A 22,284-nucleotide genomic window follows, 5' to 3' on the forward strand; every position below is an offset into this window, starting at 1 on the left:
CTGTGAGACGTATTCTGATTGTAATACATCTGGATCAGAGCGTTTTAAGCTAACTTTGACACTGACAGATCAGAACCATAACAAATCCAGATTAAATTATTGAAAGATTCGACCCCTACAATCATACCTATTCATTTATAATTTACTTGTATAAATATTTAGTGGGTAGGAGTGGCCTACAATTTATTGTAACTAATAAAATACGCATGTTTGGTTTCGCCGTGTGTTTCAAATATTTAGAAAAACAAATTATATGTACCTAAGCTCCAACTAAAACGAAAAACTACGCAAGGTACACCAACGGTTGACCCTTATTACCTACTTATATACGAAGACTTTGCTTATACAAAACTGGCTATCACAGAATCCCCGTGCCCGTCGGCTGTTCTAAGTTTATTAAAACCTGCAAATAGCATTCTCGAACGATTTAAATAATATCGTCGGAAGCGTTTGCAATTTGTGACCCGACCTTGACTGGCAGCGCGACCTACAAACGGACTGCAGCGGACATGAGACACTTATTATATTATACCACAGATGTACAACGAGCTGCAAGATTTAATGGACACGTTATGAATGAATAGGGGGTATTACTGCAATGTTCTGCCGCCAGAGTGCAGCACTAGCACTTATCGTAAACGGGTTAAACAGTTTTATGCATGCATCAAGGCGGTTTGTTTACGAGGGCCTACGGCAAAACACGAAACTCGAAATTTCGTTATCTGTCTCTCTATCGCTCGAATACGCAAAAGTGATAAGAGAGGCATATAACTATTTTCTTTCTCACTATTTTCGTGGTTCGCGCGGTAGTCCCTCTGTTTGTGCTAGTGGCGCCCCCTACGCAGAGCTTTGCGTAATATTCCCTATTCAATAAAATGGTAATGCAATTTTGCGGCTGGGTGTACATAGAACCGGATAGTACTGTCACATTTTTGCTAATCAAATTGACTAGTTGATAATACGAAACTAGAGAAAAAGTTTCAAGGAGAGGATCGAACTAAAGGACTGTGTCTCACTCTCACTAAAAACTGTCATAAATTGACATTGACTTTTTGTAATATTTATGACGTCATTGCTCCCTTAAAACGAAATCGGTCCTCTGTACTTTGAATTTTCAATCAATAACACATTTTTATCAAAGTAGGTACTAGGTACTCAGTCCGGAAATATAGGTCCGTGCATTATACCAGTTCGGTTTGGCATCGGATTTACGAAACACTGCCCGCCCGAGTCAGTTCCAATATATTGTAATGCCCAAGTTGGACACACGTCGTGGTCAGAGATGTTACGTTGCCAATTCCCCCACGGGCAATAATCCTGGATAAAGTATAACATTTAATGGATTGTTTATAAATTTCCTGTTATGTTATTGCTATAATATTAGGACAACAAATTGTATGGGTGACTTAAAGGAAATGCTTCATTCTATGTATTGAAATTACATGGGTACGTAGGTACAAGCCGTACAATTAAAGTAAACGTCCACAGGCCCGCATCGCACACATCAGACGCATCGCATTAAACGGATTAATTGTTCATAATGCGTCCACTGCATTGGTAGCGATCGGATTTGCCGACGCAAGTACCAGCAATCGCATTGTTGGTGCCACTTCATTCTGATTTTCGTAATGATCGTGCGTGCGGAAAGCGTTCACTGATCGGCATACCGTATGACGTCTTCGGCACGCATCGCAAAAGTTGTCTCTCAGAGTATCGGTGGTGACATTGCCGATAAGCTATCCGTACGTGCGTATCAATGGAAGTACTTGTGTGACTTTCTATACAAATAATACAAAAATCCGTTTAAGACACATGACATTGTCAGTTCCAAATATAGTTCATTTCTAATAATGGCGCTAAAACATATAATAATCATTAATGTTCCTAATATATTTCGAAATGTTTTTTGCAAGTACCTAAGTATGTGAATGTATGTATAATATAAATTTAATGAAATGTGTACAAATTGTAATCAAATCACCTACTTGTAGCCCTCTTATATTGCCGTGCCCTTGCAGGGTGTCACATGTATACCTTTATGTTCGATTCCATCCATGTTTGTAATGTGATATGCAATAAAGTATTCTATTCTATTCTAAAGTAGTCATAGATATCTAATATTGAGGGATACAATGAAATGAAATAAACCGTTTAGGAATAATTTATTTCGGCGTAAACAAAGTACAGGAGGAGACAGTAAAATTAACATAAAAAAATATGCAACAAACCGTTATACCGATCTTTATAAAATTTTCAAAAAAGCTAGTTCTGAGATCAAGAAATAAACACTTAAATAAATTCTTACTGTGTTACCTATAATAGTAGTACACCGACGGTAAGTATGCGTATGTTAGTAGGTATGTTACATGTGCCTAAGTTCGTTGCCACACGGAAGAAACGACGTTTCCTCAAAACAAAGGCTAGGTCTCTAGTTTTATGGACTATAAATTGCCACGCGTTCCTGCAGGAATGTAAGTTAAATGACCCGGGAACATATTTCCTGTATATTGCAAACCTGATCGGCATTTGTAGTAAATGTGACTTTGAAGTAGTATTGTTTTAAATTTATTGTAGCTTCGCTAATAATACACATTCTTTAGAATTACGAGTACCTACGATGTGAAGTGTAAAGGCGGTTGTATGCAATGCGGTGGGTCCAGATATAGAAAGAAAATTAAAAAAGCTTATTAATAAGACTAAAAAACTAATAGGCATTTACATAAGTAAATATGTAGATATTAAAAGGGTAGGTACGTTATTGAAAGATGTCGGAACAGGCTGCGTAGCGAACATGCTCTGTAGTGAACGAAACGCAACTGGCAACGCAACAAGCCAACCGGAATCGTTGCGCCTTACCGCGGTATTCGGAAAACAAGATCCGTTCTAGAGAAGAGAACGATACGATATTTACTAGATTTCAACTAGATATCATTTGTAGCTCAATTCGGGCTACCAATGTCACTTTTACGTTAAATTATCGTATTAAGATCGTTTCAAAATCGTTTTGAGATCTAAAAATACATAACGAGACGTTTTAGACATTGTGGAAATCGTTCAAGAGTATCTCCAGAATCGCGCAAATGTCAAATTTGACAGTCTAGATCTTAAAAATATCGTTGTCGTATTTTGGTGATGTAATAATAAATATCTAATAGATGTCTAGTTCAAAATCCGAATCGGGCCCTTAGACAAATCAACGTTCGCCGACGCCGTTCATTTCCGAGAAGAGCGCTTCATCCGGCCTTGGTCTCTTGCTAATCTTTGAGTTCAAGGAACTGTCCTATGAACCACTTGATTCACCAGTTATCTAAATCTCCGCTTTTTACTAATTATGATGTAAATCAGCGGTCGGCAACCTTTTAGCAGCCAAGGGCCACATAGTAGTTTACGAAGTTGACGCGGGCCGCACACGAAATTTTTTTGATAGAAAAAAAATTGAGAGAGGCTATTGTCAGGGACACAGCCGCAATGGTTTACGTGAAATTTTGGTGTGGATGTCTAATGCGAAAGCCGAAGGCCGAGCTCCATGTAGGGCCGAAGGCCCGAAGCGTCCAGGCTGTCGGTGCTTAAACACAGAACAATAGTATAAGTGTCTAAATGCAAAGGCCGAAGGCCGAGCTCCGCGTAGGGCCGAAGCGTCCAGGATGTCAGTGCTTAAGTCGTAGTAGTAGTCGCTCGGTAGGGTGCCCAGAATGCCATCTTTATCAAAGTAGGCAAAAACTTTAAAATCGTATTAAAAACGCGAGCGCAGCGAGCGCGAAATTTTTTTGATAGAAAAAAAATTGAGAGAGGCTATGACAGGGACACAGCCGCAATGGTTTACGTGAAATTTTGGTGTGGATATCTAATGCGAAAGCCGAAGGCCGAGCTCCATGTACGGCCGAAGGCCCGAAGCGTCCAGCCAGCCTATTATGGATAGCTTTATCCATCTTTATCCACGTGATAAAATAACTGTCACTGTTTAACACCGTGGGAAAGAAAGTGACGGACACCGTTTTATCACGCTGTCACGTAGACAAGAACGACCATCATATCCGTACAGGCTGTCAATGCTTAAACACAGAACAATAGTATAAGTGTCTAAATGTGAAGGCCGAAGGCCGAGCTTCGCGTAGGGTCGAAGGACCGAAGCGTCCAGGATGTCAGTCCTTAATCACAGAACAATGGTATCTGTGTCTAAATGCGAAGGCCGAAAGCCGAGTTCCGCGTAGGGCCGAAGGCTCGAAGCGTCCAAGATGTCAGTGCTTAAGTCGTAGTAGTAGTCGCCCGGTAGGGTGCCCAGAGGTGCCACCTTTATCAAAGTAGGCTTAACCTTTAAAATCGTATTAAAAACGCGAGCGTAGCGAGCGCGAAATTTTTGTGATAGGAAAAAAATTGAGGCTAGGGACACCGCTGCAATGGTTTACGTGAAATTTTGGTGTGGATATCTAATGCGAAAGCCGAAGACCGAACTCCATGTAGGGCCGAAGGCCCGAAACGTCCAGGCTGTCAGTGCTTAAACACAGAACAATAGTATAAGTGTCTAAAGGCCGAAGGCCGAGCTTCGCGTGGGGTCGAAGGACCGAAGCGTCCAGGATGTCTGTGCCTAATCACAGAACAATGATATCTGTGTCTAAATCCGAAGGCCGAAGGCCGAGCTCCGCGTAGGGCCGAAGGGCCGAAGCGTCCAGGATGTCAGTGCTTAAACACAGAACAATAGTATAAGTGTCTAAATGCGAAGGCCGAGCTCCGCGTAGGGCCGAAGGCCACAGCGTCCTGGATGTCTGTGCTTAATCACAGAACAATAGTATAAGTGTCTAAGTGCGAAGGCCGAAGGACGTGCTCCGCGTAGAGCTGAAGGACCGAAGCGTCCAGGCTGTCAGTACTTAAACACAGAACAACAGTATTGAATGTAGGTTAATGTGTGTGCTGGGAGTCCTAAAGCACTCAAAAATTTTGTTTTTTTTTTTCTCAGTACCTACACAAACAAAAGTTTGCACCACTTTCTTAAGTTAGCGCCATAAGAATCAGGTGCAAACTTAACTTAATCGAGTATAGTGGCCAACCCCCCTTTTAGGGGTTGAATTTTTCTAGCCAAACAGGGATTTTCTCGACAGATTAGTAAAGTTTGCATCAAAATCCGTTCAGCCGTTTTCACGTGATGCGCGGTCGAACAGACAGAAGATAAACAGACAAAAATTCTAAAAACTTTTGGAACGTGTTCTGTTATCGATTCTAAGTATCCCCGGCCAACTTTTTTTCGAATATCTTCCATGTACAGACTTTCGACCCTCTTCAGCTTTATTATATGTATAGATAGATTGTCGTTTGTCAATATTACATACAAAATAGCCAGGGAGGCTCGCGGGCCGCAAGCGACAGGTTCACGGGCCGCCGGTTGCCGACCGCTGATGTAAATATTATGTAATTATGTCAATTGTAGCCAATGCCAATTGCCTGAAGACAGTTTTTGCCCTTGTTGCTAAGGCGCAAAACAAAAGGAGCAACGCATCCCATTCACAGCGGATATTACTTAAATACTTATGGCCTTTGCGTTTCACAACTTAAAATAATTCCGTATGGATGCCGCGCGACTTTTGCATGCGCTCATAAAGCGTTGGCATTGGAATCGTTACAAAGCGCAATATATTCGTGAAAAATGAGTCAACATTAATGTAACAAATAAAAATTAACCTAGATAAATCGAAATTTATGAATTTTAATAAATCAATGAACCCGAATTTGAATATTAATCTGAATGTTTCAAGCATAGAAAATGTTACGCAAACTAAATTCCTAGGAGTAATTTTAGACGAGAATCTGGACTGGAAGGCACAATTGGAGAACGTTGCTAACCGGATAAATAAATATGTGTTTGCACTTAAACAACTCGGTAGAGTTATTGATACCAAAACGGCAATATCCTGCTATCATGCATACGTAGAGTCCGTTTTACGCTATGGCTTAATAATGTGGGGCAATAGCACCGATTTAAATAGAGCATTTGTCGCACAAAAAAAATGCATTCGTGCAATACACGGGATGCCATTCTGATTCTGATTCCGTCTCTTTATATTTATAAAATGTGCATGTTTGTTCATAAGCACAAAGATATATTTAAAAAAGCCTGTGATAGCCATCCACGCTCTTGCAGCAATCCGGATAGACTACTTCCTGATGAACATCCGAGATTAGCTATACTTCGTTTTTTAGCATTAGAAGTAAGGTAAACAATCTCGATGTGTCTTTTAATTGAAAAACACATTTTAAAAATAAGTTACGGTAAATATATAACAATTATGAATCTAATACGATGTTTTATAGTCTTCTGCTTTCATAAGTAATAGTTATTGATTTTTAAAAAGTGTTTTTCAATTAAAATACATGTCAAAATAGCTTACCTTCTTTCAAGTTCTTTCTAATGCTAAAAAAACGAACTATAAACATAAAAAAAGCTGCACCTAATGATATGAAAACATTAAATATTATAGCATTCAAGCGAAAATTGCATCAATGGCTAAACAACTACAATTTCTATAGCACAAATGATTTCTTGGACATGAAATTTAATTAATTAGACTTGACTTGTATAACATTAATAATTAATATATTATAAATAGAGACATTATTTGTATATGTTTTGCATGATAAGTAGTTTATAAGTTTTGTACATATTTTGCATACCATTTATGGTCAAACATGAAACCTACCACCTATCGCATGAACACCGATGTACCTGGTAATGTTTATCGCAAATAAAAGATTCTTATTCTTAACACGAAGCTTAATTGGAGCGCGGCACAGCACGGCTCCTTATAATCTGCACCTAATCAAACCAGATCTCAACTAAGTATAGCGTTCAACCCGTTATTCATCACCGCCAAGCTTAATCAAATTTACTTTGATGAATTCGCAAAGTTCTAATTTGCATTTTAAGTTAATGAAACGATATTGTAACAGGCTCGCTCAAAGTCATTTAAATCTGTTATCATGCGATCAATGGAATATTGTAATATTGAATAATTACAAGAAATGAGAAAGAATTACCATTTTAAACGAGTTTAAACTTTAAACAATTTTAAATTCAACAGTGATAATTGTTAAATTATTCACATTCTTCGGCCAAATCTCCTTGTTGAAGTCCTCATCCTCCCTCACCACAAAAGCATAATAAGTCGCATTGTGTCGAGATTCCAACTTCACGGCTACCCTCAGCACTAATTCGGACTTGACTCGTACATACTTTAAGATGTTCTCGGCCTTCTTAAGGTAATGTACAGTAGGCGGGACGCATACAGAAGCGTCGTGATGGGTAAACATATAAACATCTTTAAAACATATTACTACCTGCCTACATGTACTTTAGCCAACAGCCTTTAAAACACGTTTCATACTACTTATTAACGTTTTGCTTTAGTCATTTTAATACTTAGTTGTATACCTTTTTTTTGAAAGATAGTCACTACCCCTGTCATTTGTACCTAAGTACATAATAATTTCAAAATTAAAACCGTGCACTTACAAAAATCTTACTTAATTAATTATTTTTGTTGACATTAGTCTAAATTTCTAAAAGCATCTACAAACGTATATTCGTCTACGAGCTCTGTAAGTCCTTGCGGGCCAATTCATCAATCCGCGTTCGCTTTTCAACACTCCAATTAAAGGCAACCGGGATCCGACGCGGTGTTTACTAGCAATTTTGCCGCTGTGCGCGCAATTTGGCTTTGTGGTTTGGCACGCCGACTCTGAAATGCTTAAAAAATTGCGCTGTATTCTAGTTCTAGGAAGCACGTTGAAAACCCACCTGTAGGATATTGTTTACAAAATGTATTTTCATTAATGCTGGATTTTTATTAAATACCGCATTGTGCATTCGTCGCATCAAATTGTGAAGTTGATAACTTCGTTATGTCCGAGCGAAGAGGGTGATAGTGACAGCTGGCTCATATCAAAGGCAGCTGTCCGAAACACGCTTGGCGGAAAATGACCCGTAAATCCATAGAGGTAGTAGGATAATAGTACGTAGGATCTGGCTATATAAGGCTTAACATAAATTAAATACATAACTACGTATTTATCATCGCATGTCGAACAACGGGATGCCTAATGACAAAAAATGCGACGATCATAGCCCTCAGGATCTCATTATCTCAGCTTTCTACATTTTCAATGGTCAAATGAAGCGGCAAACCGGCGGTGCAGCTCGTGATTGTTAATCGCTTTTCTTTGTGGTTTTATTTCTTTAATGTTGCTGGCTACCTCCCTCTCCCTGACCTTCGAGAGGCCAGCGACCCTAGTGTGGTCACACCTGCTGACACTACACTTCACTCTTGGTATTGGTTGACCTACGGGTTTAAGTATTGTTACGTTTGGGTTATACATAATAGTACCGATATGTTTTGTTAGGTATAAATTGAAAGTTAGGTTACGCGTAGTTATATGAAGGTTAAAACTGTTAAAAGCAGATCGATTCATTTACGAGTTTCTGCTTTCTATTTCGTCTTGTCTTGTGTATAAAAGTAAGTATTTTAACGTTGAATTTGAATAATAAATAAACGTTTTGTCTTTTTCTCTACCTAAATTCTGTACAAACTCATGCTTCCTAAACTGGGAACTTGTGGTTGGTTCTCGGAGCTATACTTATCCATTCCACCGCACACCGTGAAGCATAACATTACCCCGCTTGTGTCATACACACGAGGCATAGAGATTTGCCTAGGATGCTAGGTTGCACGGTGAAAGTATGTAAGTGTAATTTTGTGGCGATCTTCGCCTAGAAAACGCTTGACGCAACGCTTTTGCCGCTTTGTACTTGTAAATTACACTACATAAAGGCGTTGTGTGTCTCTAATTGGTAACCTAACAAAGCACCTGACTATGGTGACTAAGCATACGGTTACACAAAACTGAGAGAGTTTCCGGAATGTAGCAAGAGTTACCTAAATATATTCTTTCCTGATACGAGCAATTTTTATAATAAAATCCTACAATACCATTTCCCGGTTTCTAATCAGTTGATCTGATGAGTAGGACTGTAGGGGGACTCAGGAAGTTTGTAATTATACTAAGCAAGTTCATTCGGTTTGCTCTCTCGTTGACTTGACATATCACCATCAAAAGAAAAGTACCTACTATATATTATAATGTAGTTTTATTTTAGATATATTTAGGATTGTTAGTTTTAATTTAGTATTATTCATAGTTGTATTTAGTTCATAAGTTATTTATTTGTCTTTTTACTGTATTTTTCAATGAAATAAATGTTAATTATAAGATGTAGGTATATTTCCTTGATAAATTAATTGCAATGCTTATTATTGGCTCATTGTATTTGCGATTAGGGCATTCAATCCAATGAACCTCTTTTTATCAAGGCAACGCTGCAACAATAACGCTGTAAATCAATTCTGCTGCAGTCGCAATCTGAATGTTACCTTTATATGTACATAGCTACCTATAATACTTTTAAAATTAGGAAAGGCTCGGTTACCTCATCCATCAACATACATAATACACATACAATTATACATACATGCATCGTGTACGAATAATTAATCCCGCCTGATTACCTACTTAATAATTTACGCTGTCGCCTCCCATTGTCCCCTACCGAGCTGGGTGGCACACACTTATCAACATAGAAAGCTTATTAGGCGTGGCTCACTCCGCGATTTCGTCGCTTTGCTACAGGTAGCTAAAAGTACATCCGTTCCACACCAATTTTGGTGGCTAGCCATAAGCCGCGCGTGGCGCTGTCGCCACTTAGCGGCCATATCTGTGCTAATCGTAACAGACGCGTTTTGTTAGAGAGTGAGTCTTCTGTACCTAGTACTATTATTTATTCTGTGGTATTACTGCAATGTTTTGCCACCAGAGTGCAGCACTAGTGACTTAAGTATACCATAGAATAACTTATACATACTGTAGCTAAAGCCGAATAAAACTCCAGCTTAAGCAAAGCTTACCTATTTTTTGGGCTGTAAAAGCGGTTTCGCACTACGTCCGATCCGAATCCGTGAAAATATGGTCCGAAGTAGCCGTAGAACTATTTCTATGGTAAATTACGCACTCCGTCATCCGATTTCGGAAAGAAATCAGACGGATCTAGTGCGTAATTTGCCATAGAAATAGTTCTACGGCTACTTCGGACCATATTTTCACAGATTCGGATCGGATTCGGAACGGACGTAGTGGGGCGTTTTCTAAAATAAATATTGAAAACCCGATTCTCACGGATCCTGATGTTTTTGGGTTCTTTCAACTCAGAATCACTAGCATATTCAATCCTGATGATAACAAAAAATGTCCCAAAAATTTGTATGAAAATTGTATATTACGTCACGTCCATACAAGTGAAAATTTTTCTCATAATAAAACGTGACGTAATGGAATGGACATCTTTTTTTAATGGAAGGGTGGAAAGTGCTGTCGATTCTGAGTAGAATGAGCCCAAGAATGTCCAGATTTGAAAGAATCAGGTTTTCGATATTTATTTTAGAAAAAGCCCAGTGCGAAACCGCTCTAACTAAGTAATATTCAGTACCAGCGTATGTACTCGTAATTGTACAAGTAAAATGAAACCGACAAAACAGTACCCCTAGTGTAAATTTCATTCGATAGCGTGCCGTGACGTACGCGTTTGCGTTAAGTGTTATTTTCTATGGGATTTGGAGTTTCCAAAACGTTCCGCTTGACGCGCTGTTCAAAATCCCATACAAAAATAGACATAACGCAAACGCGAACGCACGTCACGCTATCGAAAGAAATTTAAATCAGGGGTTCAGACTACTAACCATGCATTCGCTATTGTAATCTAAGTATTATGTAGGTACAGTCTAGTGTAAAAATATGGGTGCACAAATCATCTAAAAAATATGCCCCATAGCTCTTATGTCAGCCAATTGAGAAGCATGGGACATATTTTTGAGTAAGTTGTCTACAGCCACATTTTTACACTTCCGTAACGTACATTTTGTAAGTTAAAAGTTAAAGTTAGAATGGTTAGAACCATTTCGTTCCGCAGAGTTGATTTTCAAAGCAGTGAGCAAAGGGTTGTGTTCACAGATGATTTACCTACTAAATAGACCTTACACAACTTGTAGTCGCTTCTTAGCGCTCCTGTAATAAATTTGTGTGACGGCAACAGCTCATTTTAGTTAGTTCACCATAGAGCATGGGTCCGTTCTTCAACGGAATCCCAAGAATTGACATAAGCACACTAGTTTTCATGAAAGCGGACTCCTTTCGACCTCCCAGAACAACTAGGGCTTATTGGGACTAGTTCGGTTGCTATCAGTGCGCTATGTACCTACATTGGCTGTTTTAGTAAAATAGGGCATGATGCCAATAAGTGATATGGCAGTAACATGACATCGAGTAGGTATTTGGTACTGACAGGCCGCAGTCTTAAGGGAAATAGTGAATGGTTGCGTTAAATCTTAGTAAGTTAGTGAAGCTTGAGCCGGTATTGTCAAAACTTCTTCTGCACCTGAAAGCTCCCGCCACGGCGCTCAAAACTTTTACTACTTTAATTCCGTGAGTTCGCACTTTGTGACCACAAAAGTGATTTACTTATCTGCCTGATATCTTGATATACGACATAGCAAAATGTATTAAATATGTTTTATTAAAAGGGACGCCTTAAATATAGTTAATCGTTAATCTGACTTACGTGTACGTTGGCTTATTTCTTTATGTATGTATGTATATTTATTTACTTTAAGATAACAGTGATCCCATTGTGTTAGTATTACATATTATAAGGCTTAAAAACTATATTAATACTTAAAAGTTATATTAGACTTAATTAATTTAATTAAACTAATAATTATGGGACAACAAACGTGATCAGCAATCATCCTTAGAATGCTGTTTGTGCTATCCCTGGTTCTACGCAGTAATGAGGCCGCTTTCTTGCGTATGATTGCTGCAAAGGCATCAGTTCGAGCCTCCGCAAACATGGCTGAGGCGCTACAGAACCTAGGCAGCCCAACCAGCACTCTAAAGACGTTGTTGTACACCACTCGCAGAGCATTATACGATTTTTGGGTATAGCTGACCCAAAGGCTACCTGTCTAAAAGGATGAACAAAATGCCTTAAACAGAGTTATTTTTACCGCTTTTGAACATCTAGCAAACCTTCGGGCCAGCATATTCGCCCTTACACATAACGCTCTCCGTTCTCTCTCTATATCCTCATCGTCCTTTAAGTCGTCGGTAACAATATGCCCTAAGTATTTAAACCTACTTACTCTCTCGAGAGCGGTCCCATTGAGTCGAACTGGGGGCACATGTGAGGGACATTTGCTACCGGCCTTAAAAACCATTACCTCGCTCTTTTTACCATTGTAAATCAAACCGTGTGAGGAAGCATAGGACTCGCATATGGAGACAAGTTTGCGGAGCGCGCCAATCGAGGGCGCCAGAAGCACCATATCGTCAGCGTAACTGATGTTGTTTAGGCATAAGCCACCCACATGGCAACCGACATGAGTGCTGCTAAGCTGCTCGATCAGCGCGTCCACATATAAGTTGAATAATATTGGTGAACTTAACCCACCTTGTCGTACGCCACATTCGAGCCTATACGGTTCCGTAGCCTCGCCCGCCCACCTCACACGGTTTTCTTGATTGAGATACCAATGTCTCAGAAGGTGAATGAACTCTGGTGGTAGCTTCGACTTCTGTAATTTCTGCCATAAGATGTCGTAAGAGACGAGATCAAAAGCTTTGGACAGGTCCAAAAAACAGGCGTATATCGGCGTCTTTCTATCTGTGTAGTATTTGACAGTGTGCTTTAAGCCAAGGATTGCTGTTTCTGTTGACAGTCCAGGTCGAAATCCGAACTGATTGTCATGCAGTTTGATATGGGTTCTCAAATATGAGTTAAGCACACACTGTCAAACACCTTATCCTCAATAGTAGCCAGGGAGATAGGCCTGTAATTGGACCCATCCGAAGCATCACCTTCTTAATAACGGGCACCACCACATTCTCCAACAACTCAGGCGGCAGATAAGAGTGGCTAAGGCACAGGTTGAGCAGCAGAGACAGCACACGAGGTAGATGAGGGCCCGCGTGCCTCAGGTGTTCGATGCTTAAACCGTCGCCTCCAGGTGACTTACCTTTTGTCATGTTTTTAATTACTTTAGAAATATCTTTAGCCCGACTAAGTCCACACAGGCATACGGTACGTTACTTACTTACTATTTGTCTGATGGTACCGTAGTCTAAGCGCGTAGTCCGCAACGACGTGAACGCAAATTTTCGTGGAAATTGACAGTAACATCGGCCGCGGCTGCCGCAGCAATGAAGTTGCGACAGTATGCCGCTACAGTCGACGTCCGAATGTCATCATTACACCGCATTAACTATGATTATAAGTATGTGTAGGTAAAAGACTCCCCCATTATCGAGCGTGGTGAAATTTTGCTGAGCCCTTCCTGTGTATAAAATAAAATTCAATTTTCTTCAAAATACTTATGTAATATTTTATACCTACTTAGGAATCATATCAGGTTATTATTTATGCCTTCAGCCGAAGCGTAGGTAGGTACAGTTTGTTATCTTTAAAATGTATGAGATACTTAATGACTTTTTACACCTACAAAAACGTAATAACTTTTGACTAAATCATCCTTTGTGCGATCCAAACTTTTCTCATTTGTGCCTCGCAACTTGGGTAGTTCCAAACTCGTATAGGGGCTGCAACTGACAAGTGTATACTTCAAACGGACACACCGCGAATAAAAACCGAAATTGACATTCGAAAATCATTGATGAAAATAGTATTTGCGCAACTGGGACATTAGGTCATAAGTCATAACGTAGTCGGGCCTATTTTAAACTACGTCTCGTTAAGACCTAGTTATGTAGGTACCGTATACAATTTTTATAAGACAGCAGCAAACACCTAAAATGACAAATAAAACCAAAGTATACCAGAGGTAATCAATTTTATAATGTAAGTAGGTAAAGAAGTATTGACGAATTTATACACAATACAAAACCGCATATTCTTTTGTAAAACCTTTGCACAATTCTTTTTAATAAACTTGTTTTTAAGTAGGACTGCGCGCAAGGGAACCTACATGTCAAAGTAAAAATGAAATAAAAAAATATTAGTGTTGTGATTTTTGGAAATATTAATAATATTTTCACCTCAGCAGCTCGAACAAGGGTATTTTGCTACTTAAAAACAGTGAGCAAAATCGCATTTTGCTCACTGAGTGAGACAAAATGAGCAAAATGCGATTTTGCTCACTCAGTGAGCAAAATACGATTTTGCTCACTGTTTTTAAGTAGCAAAGTACCCTTGTTCGAGCTGCTAAGGTGAAAATTTAATTGTTGGTATATCTTAAGAAAACATGAGTGAATAGAGGTAAATGATGAAGAAGGAATACATTTTTCGGGTTCTCTAATATGTTCTCACTGCTGAGGTGAAAAATGTTGTGTACTACACGAGATCAAAGTTATTTACATCTCGTGCGCTTTTGAGTCCCTTACTACGCTCAAGATTCTAAATTAGATTCACTCGCTACGCTCGTGAATCTATTATAGAATCTTTCGCTTGCACGGGACTCAAAATAAGCACTCGAAGAAATATCAAACTTTGATCTCTTGTTGTACAAATAACTATTCTTTTACTTCCAATATTATATAAGTAAAGGTTACAGTTCACTTTGAAATAATGTAGAGTAATGCGGAAAAATAATAAAAAAAAAGATCCAAAATAATGGGTCTAAAGTTATAGTTTACCCCTAATTTCATTTTCTTATTGACTGCTATTATATTGCACACAACTGTAAATACTTAATTTTATGTAGGTGTATAGAAAATCAATAATAAGTAAACTATTTATCTACGCTAAACAACTGGCACTCATAATTGGCAGTTGAATTTTATTTTAAGAAGTTCTACTTAAAAAAGTACTTTAGGTACATGCTCAGATATCTTCTGCAAATATTTCACAGTTTATATCTGTTTTAGTGACCGACCCTCATACAGCCATCATTTTATTAAATTGTCGCCAGATCCGTTTAGAAAGAGCTTTCGTTAAATAATGCGAGCCGTACCAGATAGGTATATTATAATCAGTACTTTGATTTAATTGAAGCATAAGAGGAAAGGTCATTGGTCTTCAAAACATGAAGTAGTAACGTATTGGTTTTCTACAAATTAATTTTGCATTGTTAGTTTGTTTGCTTGCGCAGCTACAGAACCGAATCTGACAATAACAAATATTTATTTGATGAGATTAGAACATTTCAAGAGTATATGCAGATGTCTAAGGGAGTACCTACCGAAGCTGCGGGCCAATGTCAAAATATTATCCTAAAACATACATATTATATTTACCTATCTATCATATAATAAACCCTCTCAAAGATATAAAAATCCGTAAATTACGGTCTCATAAAAGAAGTTTTGTTTTATTTGAACAAGTTCTAATCTGTGAAAATGTTATTATTGCGTACGAGATAATAACATCAAATTTGATTTTATTATAGTAGTGTAAATTAAGTCAAGATACTGGCAGATGTAGTTTGCTCGTGTAAAATGCTGTTGCGTCACAAGAGCGTCTGACTCGTTACAGAGACGGGATTTGAACAAACTTTTAACGAGACTAGCGGCTATGTAAGGCATAATTCGCTTCATTAAATAAAACAACTCCGAACAGTGCTCCGTTTCTATCAGCAATGTGTATTTTTAACACTAGGTACTACTCGTTCGAGTAGAAATGTTGGTTATATTTTAAATTGAAGAAAACGAAACTTTTTGTCAAGTATTTTTTTACAATTTGTATTTTAAATTAATACCTATGTCAGATTTATTCAACGGAACTATAAGAAATGTGCACTAGATTGTGGGTTATTCCTAGTTACCACCAAGTTGTTACCACTGGTAACAAGCAACCCTATACCCTAGATCAGTGGTTCCCAACCTTTTCAGTCCGGTTACCCCTATGACTAACTAGGGAACCTGATTTTACCCCTCCTCCCAATGGTAATAAAAAAATAAAACGTGTACGTTTGTTGTATTGTTATATTAGGTTAGCTTATTACCCCCCGTAAAATACCAGTTTTACCCCCACGGGGGTAATTACCCCCAGGTTAGGAACCACTGCCCTAGATTGTTAGCTGAGGGTTGACATGACCAGATTATTTATTAAGCATCCGAGATATTTTGGTGTTTGAACGAAGATAAACTGTGAAATTGGTGCTTTCACCCGAGTTATAATTACATACTAATATTACTAATCGATTATGAGGAATGTAAATTACATTTGCTGCCTATCTACATAATAATTATATACCTAAATACTGAGATTTCCGAACGGGAGAGATGTAACATGTTATTTTGAAGATGACTTTTTTTAGTCTGGGTTTTTAAAAGTATCCCTTCTGAAGTAAGGCAGGAACCTAATTTTAAAACAATGTGATTTCGCTCGCATTGGTACTTACTACGCGTAGGCCGTTCCATACGTAATTATGACTATTTAAAGACATACACAGGTCTAGACCAGTTAGCCTTGAACTTCTCATTTAGATGCCTCTGTCGATAGCCGGACCGCGGAGGTTTCGTTTTCAAAAGTAGCCGCTATACCTCGGCGTTGTCGTGATCTAGTTTAAAGCTCGTAGGTATATGTATAATTTTTATGTTCAGGCCTCGGAGTTTTCATAGCATGGTAAGACGAATGGAGTTAAGTTACTTATTTTATTTAACATTAAAAGTTAAGTCATATTCATCCTCATTCAATATAATTTCGATAAGAGATAAAGTTCTAAAGTTCTAAAATATCGTGGCTCCCTTTCTTAAATCCATCTTGGGTCCTAAAGACCAATCCTGCCAAAGGAAATGACGCCGTATTTCATAAGGATTAAGGTACAACGGCCACTATATCTACATGTTACCAATATTTACTCAAGAATTTTGAGAGACTTAGGGCTCGATTCGGATTTTGTAATAGACATCTATTAGATATCTTTTAGACATCGCCAAGATACGGTAACGATATGTTTAAGATCTAACCTGTCAAATTTGACAGTTCCGCGATTCTGGAGATACTCTTGAACGATTTCCACAAGATATTACTTAGAGATCTAATTCACATCTAATAGATATCTAACACGATCTATCGTAAAAGTGACATTGGTTGCCCGAATTGCGCCGAAAAAGAAAACTAGTTGAAATCTAAACTATAACGTATCTAGAGTCGCACCAAGAAAAGTCTGCAGCAGATTTGATAGCCCACGCAGTGTAAGTGTTATTTATACGTCATAATTTCATAGAAGTTTGACGTTTAAAATGACACTTGCACTGCGTGGGCTATCAAAATCGCTGCAGACTTTTCACGGTCTGACTCTAGAATGGATTTAGTACGTGTCGTCTCTTGTGAATTCATATCTTGAAGTTCGAATACGGCAGTAATTATATTCATCTTTTGTTTATCTTACTTTTAACTCTATATTATCAGTCTAACTCACATTATAAATGGCCAATACCCATTTTGGGGTAAAAACATAAAACAAATACTTATTTAGATAACATTGGCATATTAGGTAATAGTTCATACAGTAATGTATTTTTTTTAATAGCAATAATTGTTAAAACTTTATTTATTCTAAAAATAAAGTAAGTACTAAAACAAATAATAAAAAGCCTTAAAATAAAAATTACAAACTAAAATTAAAAACTAGAATTAAAAACTAAGCATAAAAATAAACTATAGATAAAAAATATATCTGCCATCTACCAGTGGCTATGACGGTCGACGTAAAAGCCTGGCTATATTATTTATGCACAACCGGCACCGGAAATACATCAGTTTGGCCTCATAGCGAATGTAAAATTCAATCCGCTTTGAGCAGAATAAGCGGTTAACCAATTTATACTCGTATATAATATGTGAATTAAATTCATTATATAGTACTCGATGAATAATTAGAATCAATATGAGTAATTAACGAATTAAAATAACGCAATGTGGTTGGATGCGATTTTTTAAAAACCTATTTTAATTATTTCTTCGCTCGAAGGCTGTATCTGTTTCCGCAAAATTGATTTTCTTGGTGTAGTAATTACTTTTACTTTAGATAGGAAAATCATGATCAGAGTTAGATACTGTTTTAAGCTTGTTTGAGAAAAAAGGATATATATAATCAAATAAGCTACGTGCGTATTTTCACGAAATTAGAACAATTTTTGTAAAGACAAGCACACTCGTATAATTGAAATACTGAATCCAACTAGGTTTTTCGTAAAAAAATATCTTCCACATTCTGTTAAAAACGTGGCCTTTGTACCCCGCATCATAAAAACAATTCGAGTGACACCTCATGACCTTCATTTACTATTGGATACATAAAGTGTTAAAATCATAACCCTAAAGGCCGTATTCGGACAAATATAGGTTAGTTCTGTTTTTAAATGGACGAGATACACGTAAAATGGCAACATGTAACAAAGGATACCTACGGACGTACCGCAATACTGCTAAAGACTATGCAGCCCATTGAAAATCTGTAGATGAACGGGCAGGCCAATCTCCGAGTCATCTGTCCGAGAAATGCAAACGCGCCCGCGTTTCAGTTTACCCTCTGCCAGGGTTTGTGAAGCCCTGTGCATTCTAGATCTCGTTGACCCTAATACTTGCCCTAAAAACGACGCCCTTACAGCAACCTTTGCACGTCATACATATTTTAATTTTAGGCCATTGCTTCTCTATTAAGTATATGATTATATTGATTAATTAAACAACGGAAAAATGTGTTTAACAGTACATATGGCCCTGTCAAAAGTTTAAAGTGCCATATGTACTGTAAAACGTTGTACGATATACGTGCGAATAGGTAATTCGCAATTCGTGTCGATTTAATACACTCCCTTCGGTCGTGTTTTAATTTATCGCCACTCGTTTCGAATGACCTCTTTTCCGCACTTGTATCGTAAATAACTAGTTCCTCTTCCAAAAAAATTAAGCGAGATCTCGGTTTCTCTACTGTACCTACTCTTGAACTAGCTTTAAGTAGTTCATGACTCTGTCTTCTTAGAATTAATTGATTGATCTCCGATACAACATTCCACCCGCGAAAATAGCTTGTCGTCGCGCTATTTCTCGCCTGCAGAGATAAGTGTTTATAGATAAGCACCACGGATAAGTGTTTAATGTGTTAATCCAGGTAATAAGCGATACGTGTGCCAAATTTTCTTTAAAATGTTTAGGCGCTTTTGTTATATACCGTAAAATGGGGTGAGTAGGGGCAAAACTGACATTCGAACCTCGATAACATTTTATTTTTACGTTTGTATTTTAGTTTTTATTTTATTTTGGGTAGTTCCATTTCATAACTTTGACGATAAACAGGAAATCCCACCTCACCCCGTAGTCCCTCGTAATTGGGGTGAGACGGGATTTCATACAAAGGTGATTTTGGAAGATTGTTGGATCGTTTTTTTTTATTATGAGTTTTACTATAGCTCCATTTTAAATTGGAATACATTATTTTTGTAGCAGTAGCCTTAAAATCCCATCTCAACCCCTTTTCATACCTTCTCTCCCCATTCATAACCCAACTCTCCCCGCGAACCCTACTCATCCCATTTTACGGTATTGTAGATAATTATTTTATGTAAATTATTTATCCCAATGAATACTATATTATACTAATTTTGATAATCTAATTAACTCATGTCTAACAAACCTCAAATGAGATCGAAACATGTCGAGCAGACATCGGATTCTATGGGGCACAATATAAATTATATCGGCAAATTCAATTATCGATGCTTCTCTTATATACTTAACGATCGCTCCCAAGCTTTCTTTATAAAATTAGAGAATTTATTTATAGTAGTACACGGAACGCAACAATAACAAAATTATCTTCTTCTATATTTTAATGAGATTTTTGAAACTTCATCATCGTAGTTTTTTAGACTAGCGATTATATTAGGTAAAATAGGCTTTGTGTAAACTTTATCATCGACCCCGAAATCAAGCTTACAAATAATAAACAGTTACGAACAAAGTAAGGGAAAAGTATAGACAATTTAATTTATCGATATACGGACGGACTTATTAATAAATTCTGCCCCATAGAATCCAATGTCTGAGTTTATGTGTCGAGCTAAATCGAAACATTAATACGTGAGCAGGTAACGAGTACCGGGACCTCACGGTAGTTTATAATTGAAAAGTTTAAAAGTCAATATTTATTTTGTTAATATTATATATTGGGTAATTTTTAAGCCAAGAAGACCCTTTATATCAAACGTTGTCAATGTCTGGTGCAGGGAATAATTAAATTCAGCGCCCGCGACGATCGCTAAAAGCTCTCGTCTTAAACTACCGTCTTGATACTTATGTTTCAATTTACTGGGAACCGTCTCTTAGAACATTAATCATGATCGGCTCCTCCCCGGCTTGTTTATCCTAATTTGTTATCAAATTAATCGTGAATTTATACAGGGTGAAATCGGAAACAATTAACAATATTTTTTTAATCTTTATATATAGGTAGCTAAGAACCTTTCTTGGAACTTGGCATATTTGGTATTTACGTATATGTCAAATTATATTATACATTTTGCATTTGATTCAAAATTTTGAAGGTGGTTCTCAATTGGTCGGGATCTTTGTTTCTTTTGTTTATGTTCACATTGTTCATCAGGGTAGGATCTGATGATGAGATCCTGGAAAACCAAGTGGATTCTTCAACTATTATAGGCAGACATGTAGTGATTTGTATAATTTTATAGTAGGTAACTCGTATTTTCTCTCAGAAAGCGAAATTTGGTCAACTAAAACAGCTGACGAAAACCATAAAATTATGTCATCCTGTTTTGTGAATTCGACTACTTTTGTGTTAATTTAAGTTATTCGTTTTTAGTTTTTATTATAAGGTCCTACTTGTGACTTCATTAATGCACAATTTGTGAAGGAACGTCATATTACGTACTGGTAGATCATTCTTACAATCTGTGTACTCGTACCTAGTATGCTTAAAATAATTATCCATATCGCCGCTAGTAACTTTCATATCTTCGTAATGTTTTATTTGATCATAACTAAGTTTTAACCCTGTCCTGTTCACGATTCAACGCGTTAAAAAGGAATTTAAGCCCTGTCACTGAAATGGACTTAAGATTAATCGATTGTCACGACGCGCGACGCAGATCTTTAGTCATTTGGTCAGAATGTCCTATATTATTTATTTATTTATTTAGATCTGTTAGAATTGTTTCTGACTACGAAGTTTAAATTCCAACAATGGTAGATATCATAAATGTGTACTTATTTAACTACTTAGGACAATAAGTAAGATGATGGTGGCCTAAAAACAAATAGTGTCACTGACGAGACCCTCATAACTACTTCCTGTATACCGTTAGCATGACTAGCTCATTTAAGTGACAGTTCTGTTTTTGTTGCAGGTCCCTTAATCAAGAGGCCGAAAGTTCATTTCTCTGGACGGGACGAGAATGCGCCTCGATGTTTAAGAAAAGTAGCAAAGGGCGGTGCGTGCTAGTGATCAAGGCCCGCGGCTGGAAACGCATGCCCATGAAGCTACTGAAGTGGGGCCGCAAGATGCCGTCCACCAAGCAGTACAACCCGGTGCCGAATGACGAGTACGACACCCGCATCCCGCTGCACCCGGACGAGGCCTTCACCTACGGCATCAAGTTCCAAGCCAAGGTAAGCAACTTCCACGTGCAGATTCAACTATTTTGCTACTATCAATGTTTTGCGCCGTAGATATTAGGAATACTTATTTACTGTTTATTCTTATACCCATAAGCTGGCCGTCTGTGCGGAAAGAGAAGAGTCGTAGAATGTACTCGATCCCATAAATTTCACGACTGTTCTCTTTCGGCACAGACTCTATAATATGGTAAAAGTTTCGTGGGATTCAATGCCAGGGATCTCTTGAGTTGAGTTTGGGACAATTTCGTCTTAACAAGTTGCTTTTTCTGATGTTCACTCTGTAATATAGACGTACACTTAATATTATAATAAATGCTCCATTATGCTATAATAATAGGATAAACAATACCTAATATAATAATAATAGACAATACCGACAAAATAATTTGCTTATCAACCTTTTACAACTTTTTTCTACTCCCGTACTTTTATTTGTCATTTAAAGGGTCGTGCACACACCTTTAAAACCCTACCTTATAGTTGTCAAGACAAGTCTTTAGTCTATTCCCCAAAAAAGAATTTGTGCATACACGCAGTATCTTTTTGGCGATTTTACGATACTTCGTGTATAATGACCACTTAAAAAATATTGAATG

At 37.7% G+C, this 22,284-nt stretch overlaps 1 protein-coding gene across 1 annotated transcript in view; it reads left to right on the forward strand.

The window, feature by feature from the left end:
* LOC134661454 (carboxyl-terminal PDZ ligand of neuronal nitric oxide synthase protein) overlaps positions 1-22,284 on the forward strand; it is a 212,510-nt gene that overhangs the window by 34,498 nt on the left and 155,728 nt on the right. Inside the window, exon 2 of the mRNA XM_063517552.1 lies at positions 21,418-21,679. Within this exon, the coding sequence (XP_063373622.1) occupies positions 21,476-21,679 (204 nt within the window). The 5' untranslated portion in view covers positions 21,418-21,475. The remainder of the gene's footprint in view (positions 1-21,417; positions 21,680-22,284) is intronic.

This window comes from Cydia amplana, chromosome Z (genome assembly GCF_948474715.1).
Source record: "Cydia amplana chromosome Z, ilCydAmpl1.1, whole genome shotgun sequence".
In the NCBI taxonomy this organism is placed as follows: domain Eukaryota; kingdom Metazoa; phylum Arthropoda; class Insecta; order Lepidoptera; family Tortricidae; genus Cydia; species Cydia amplana.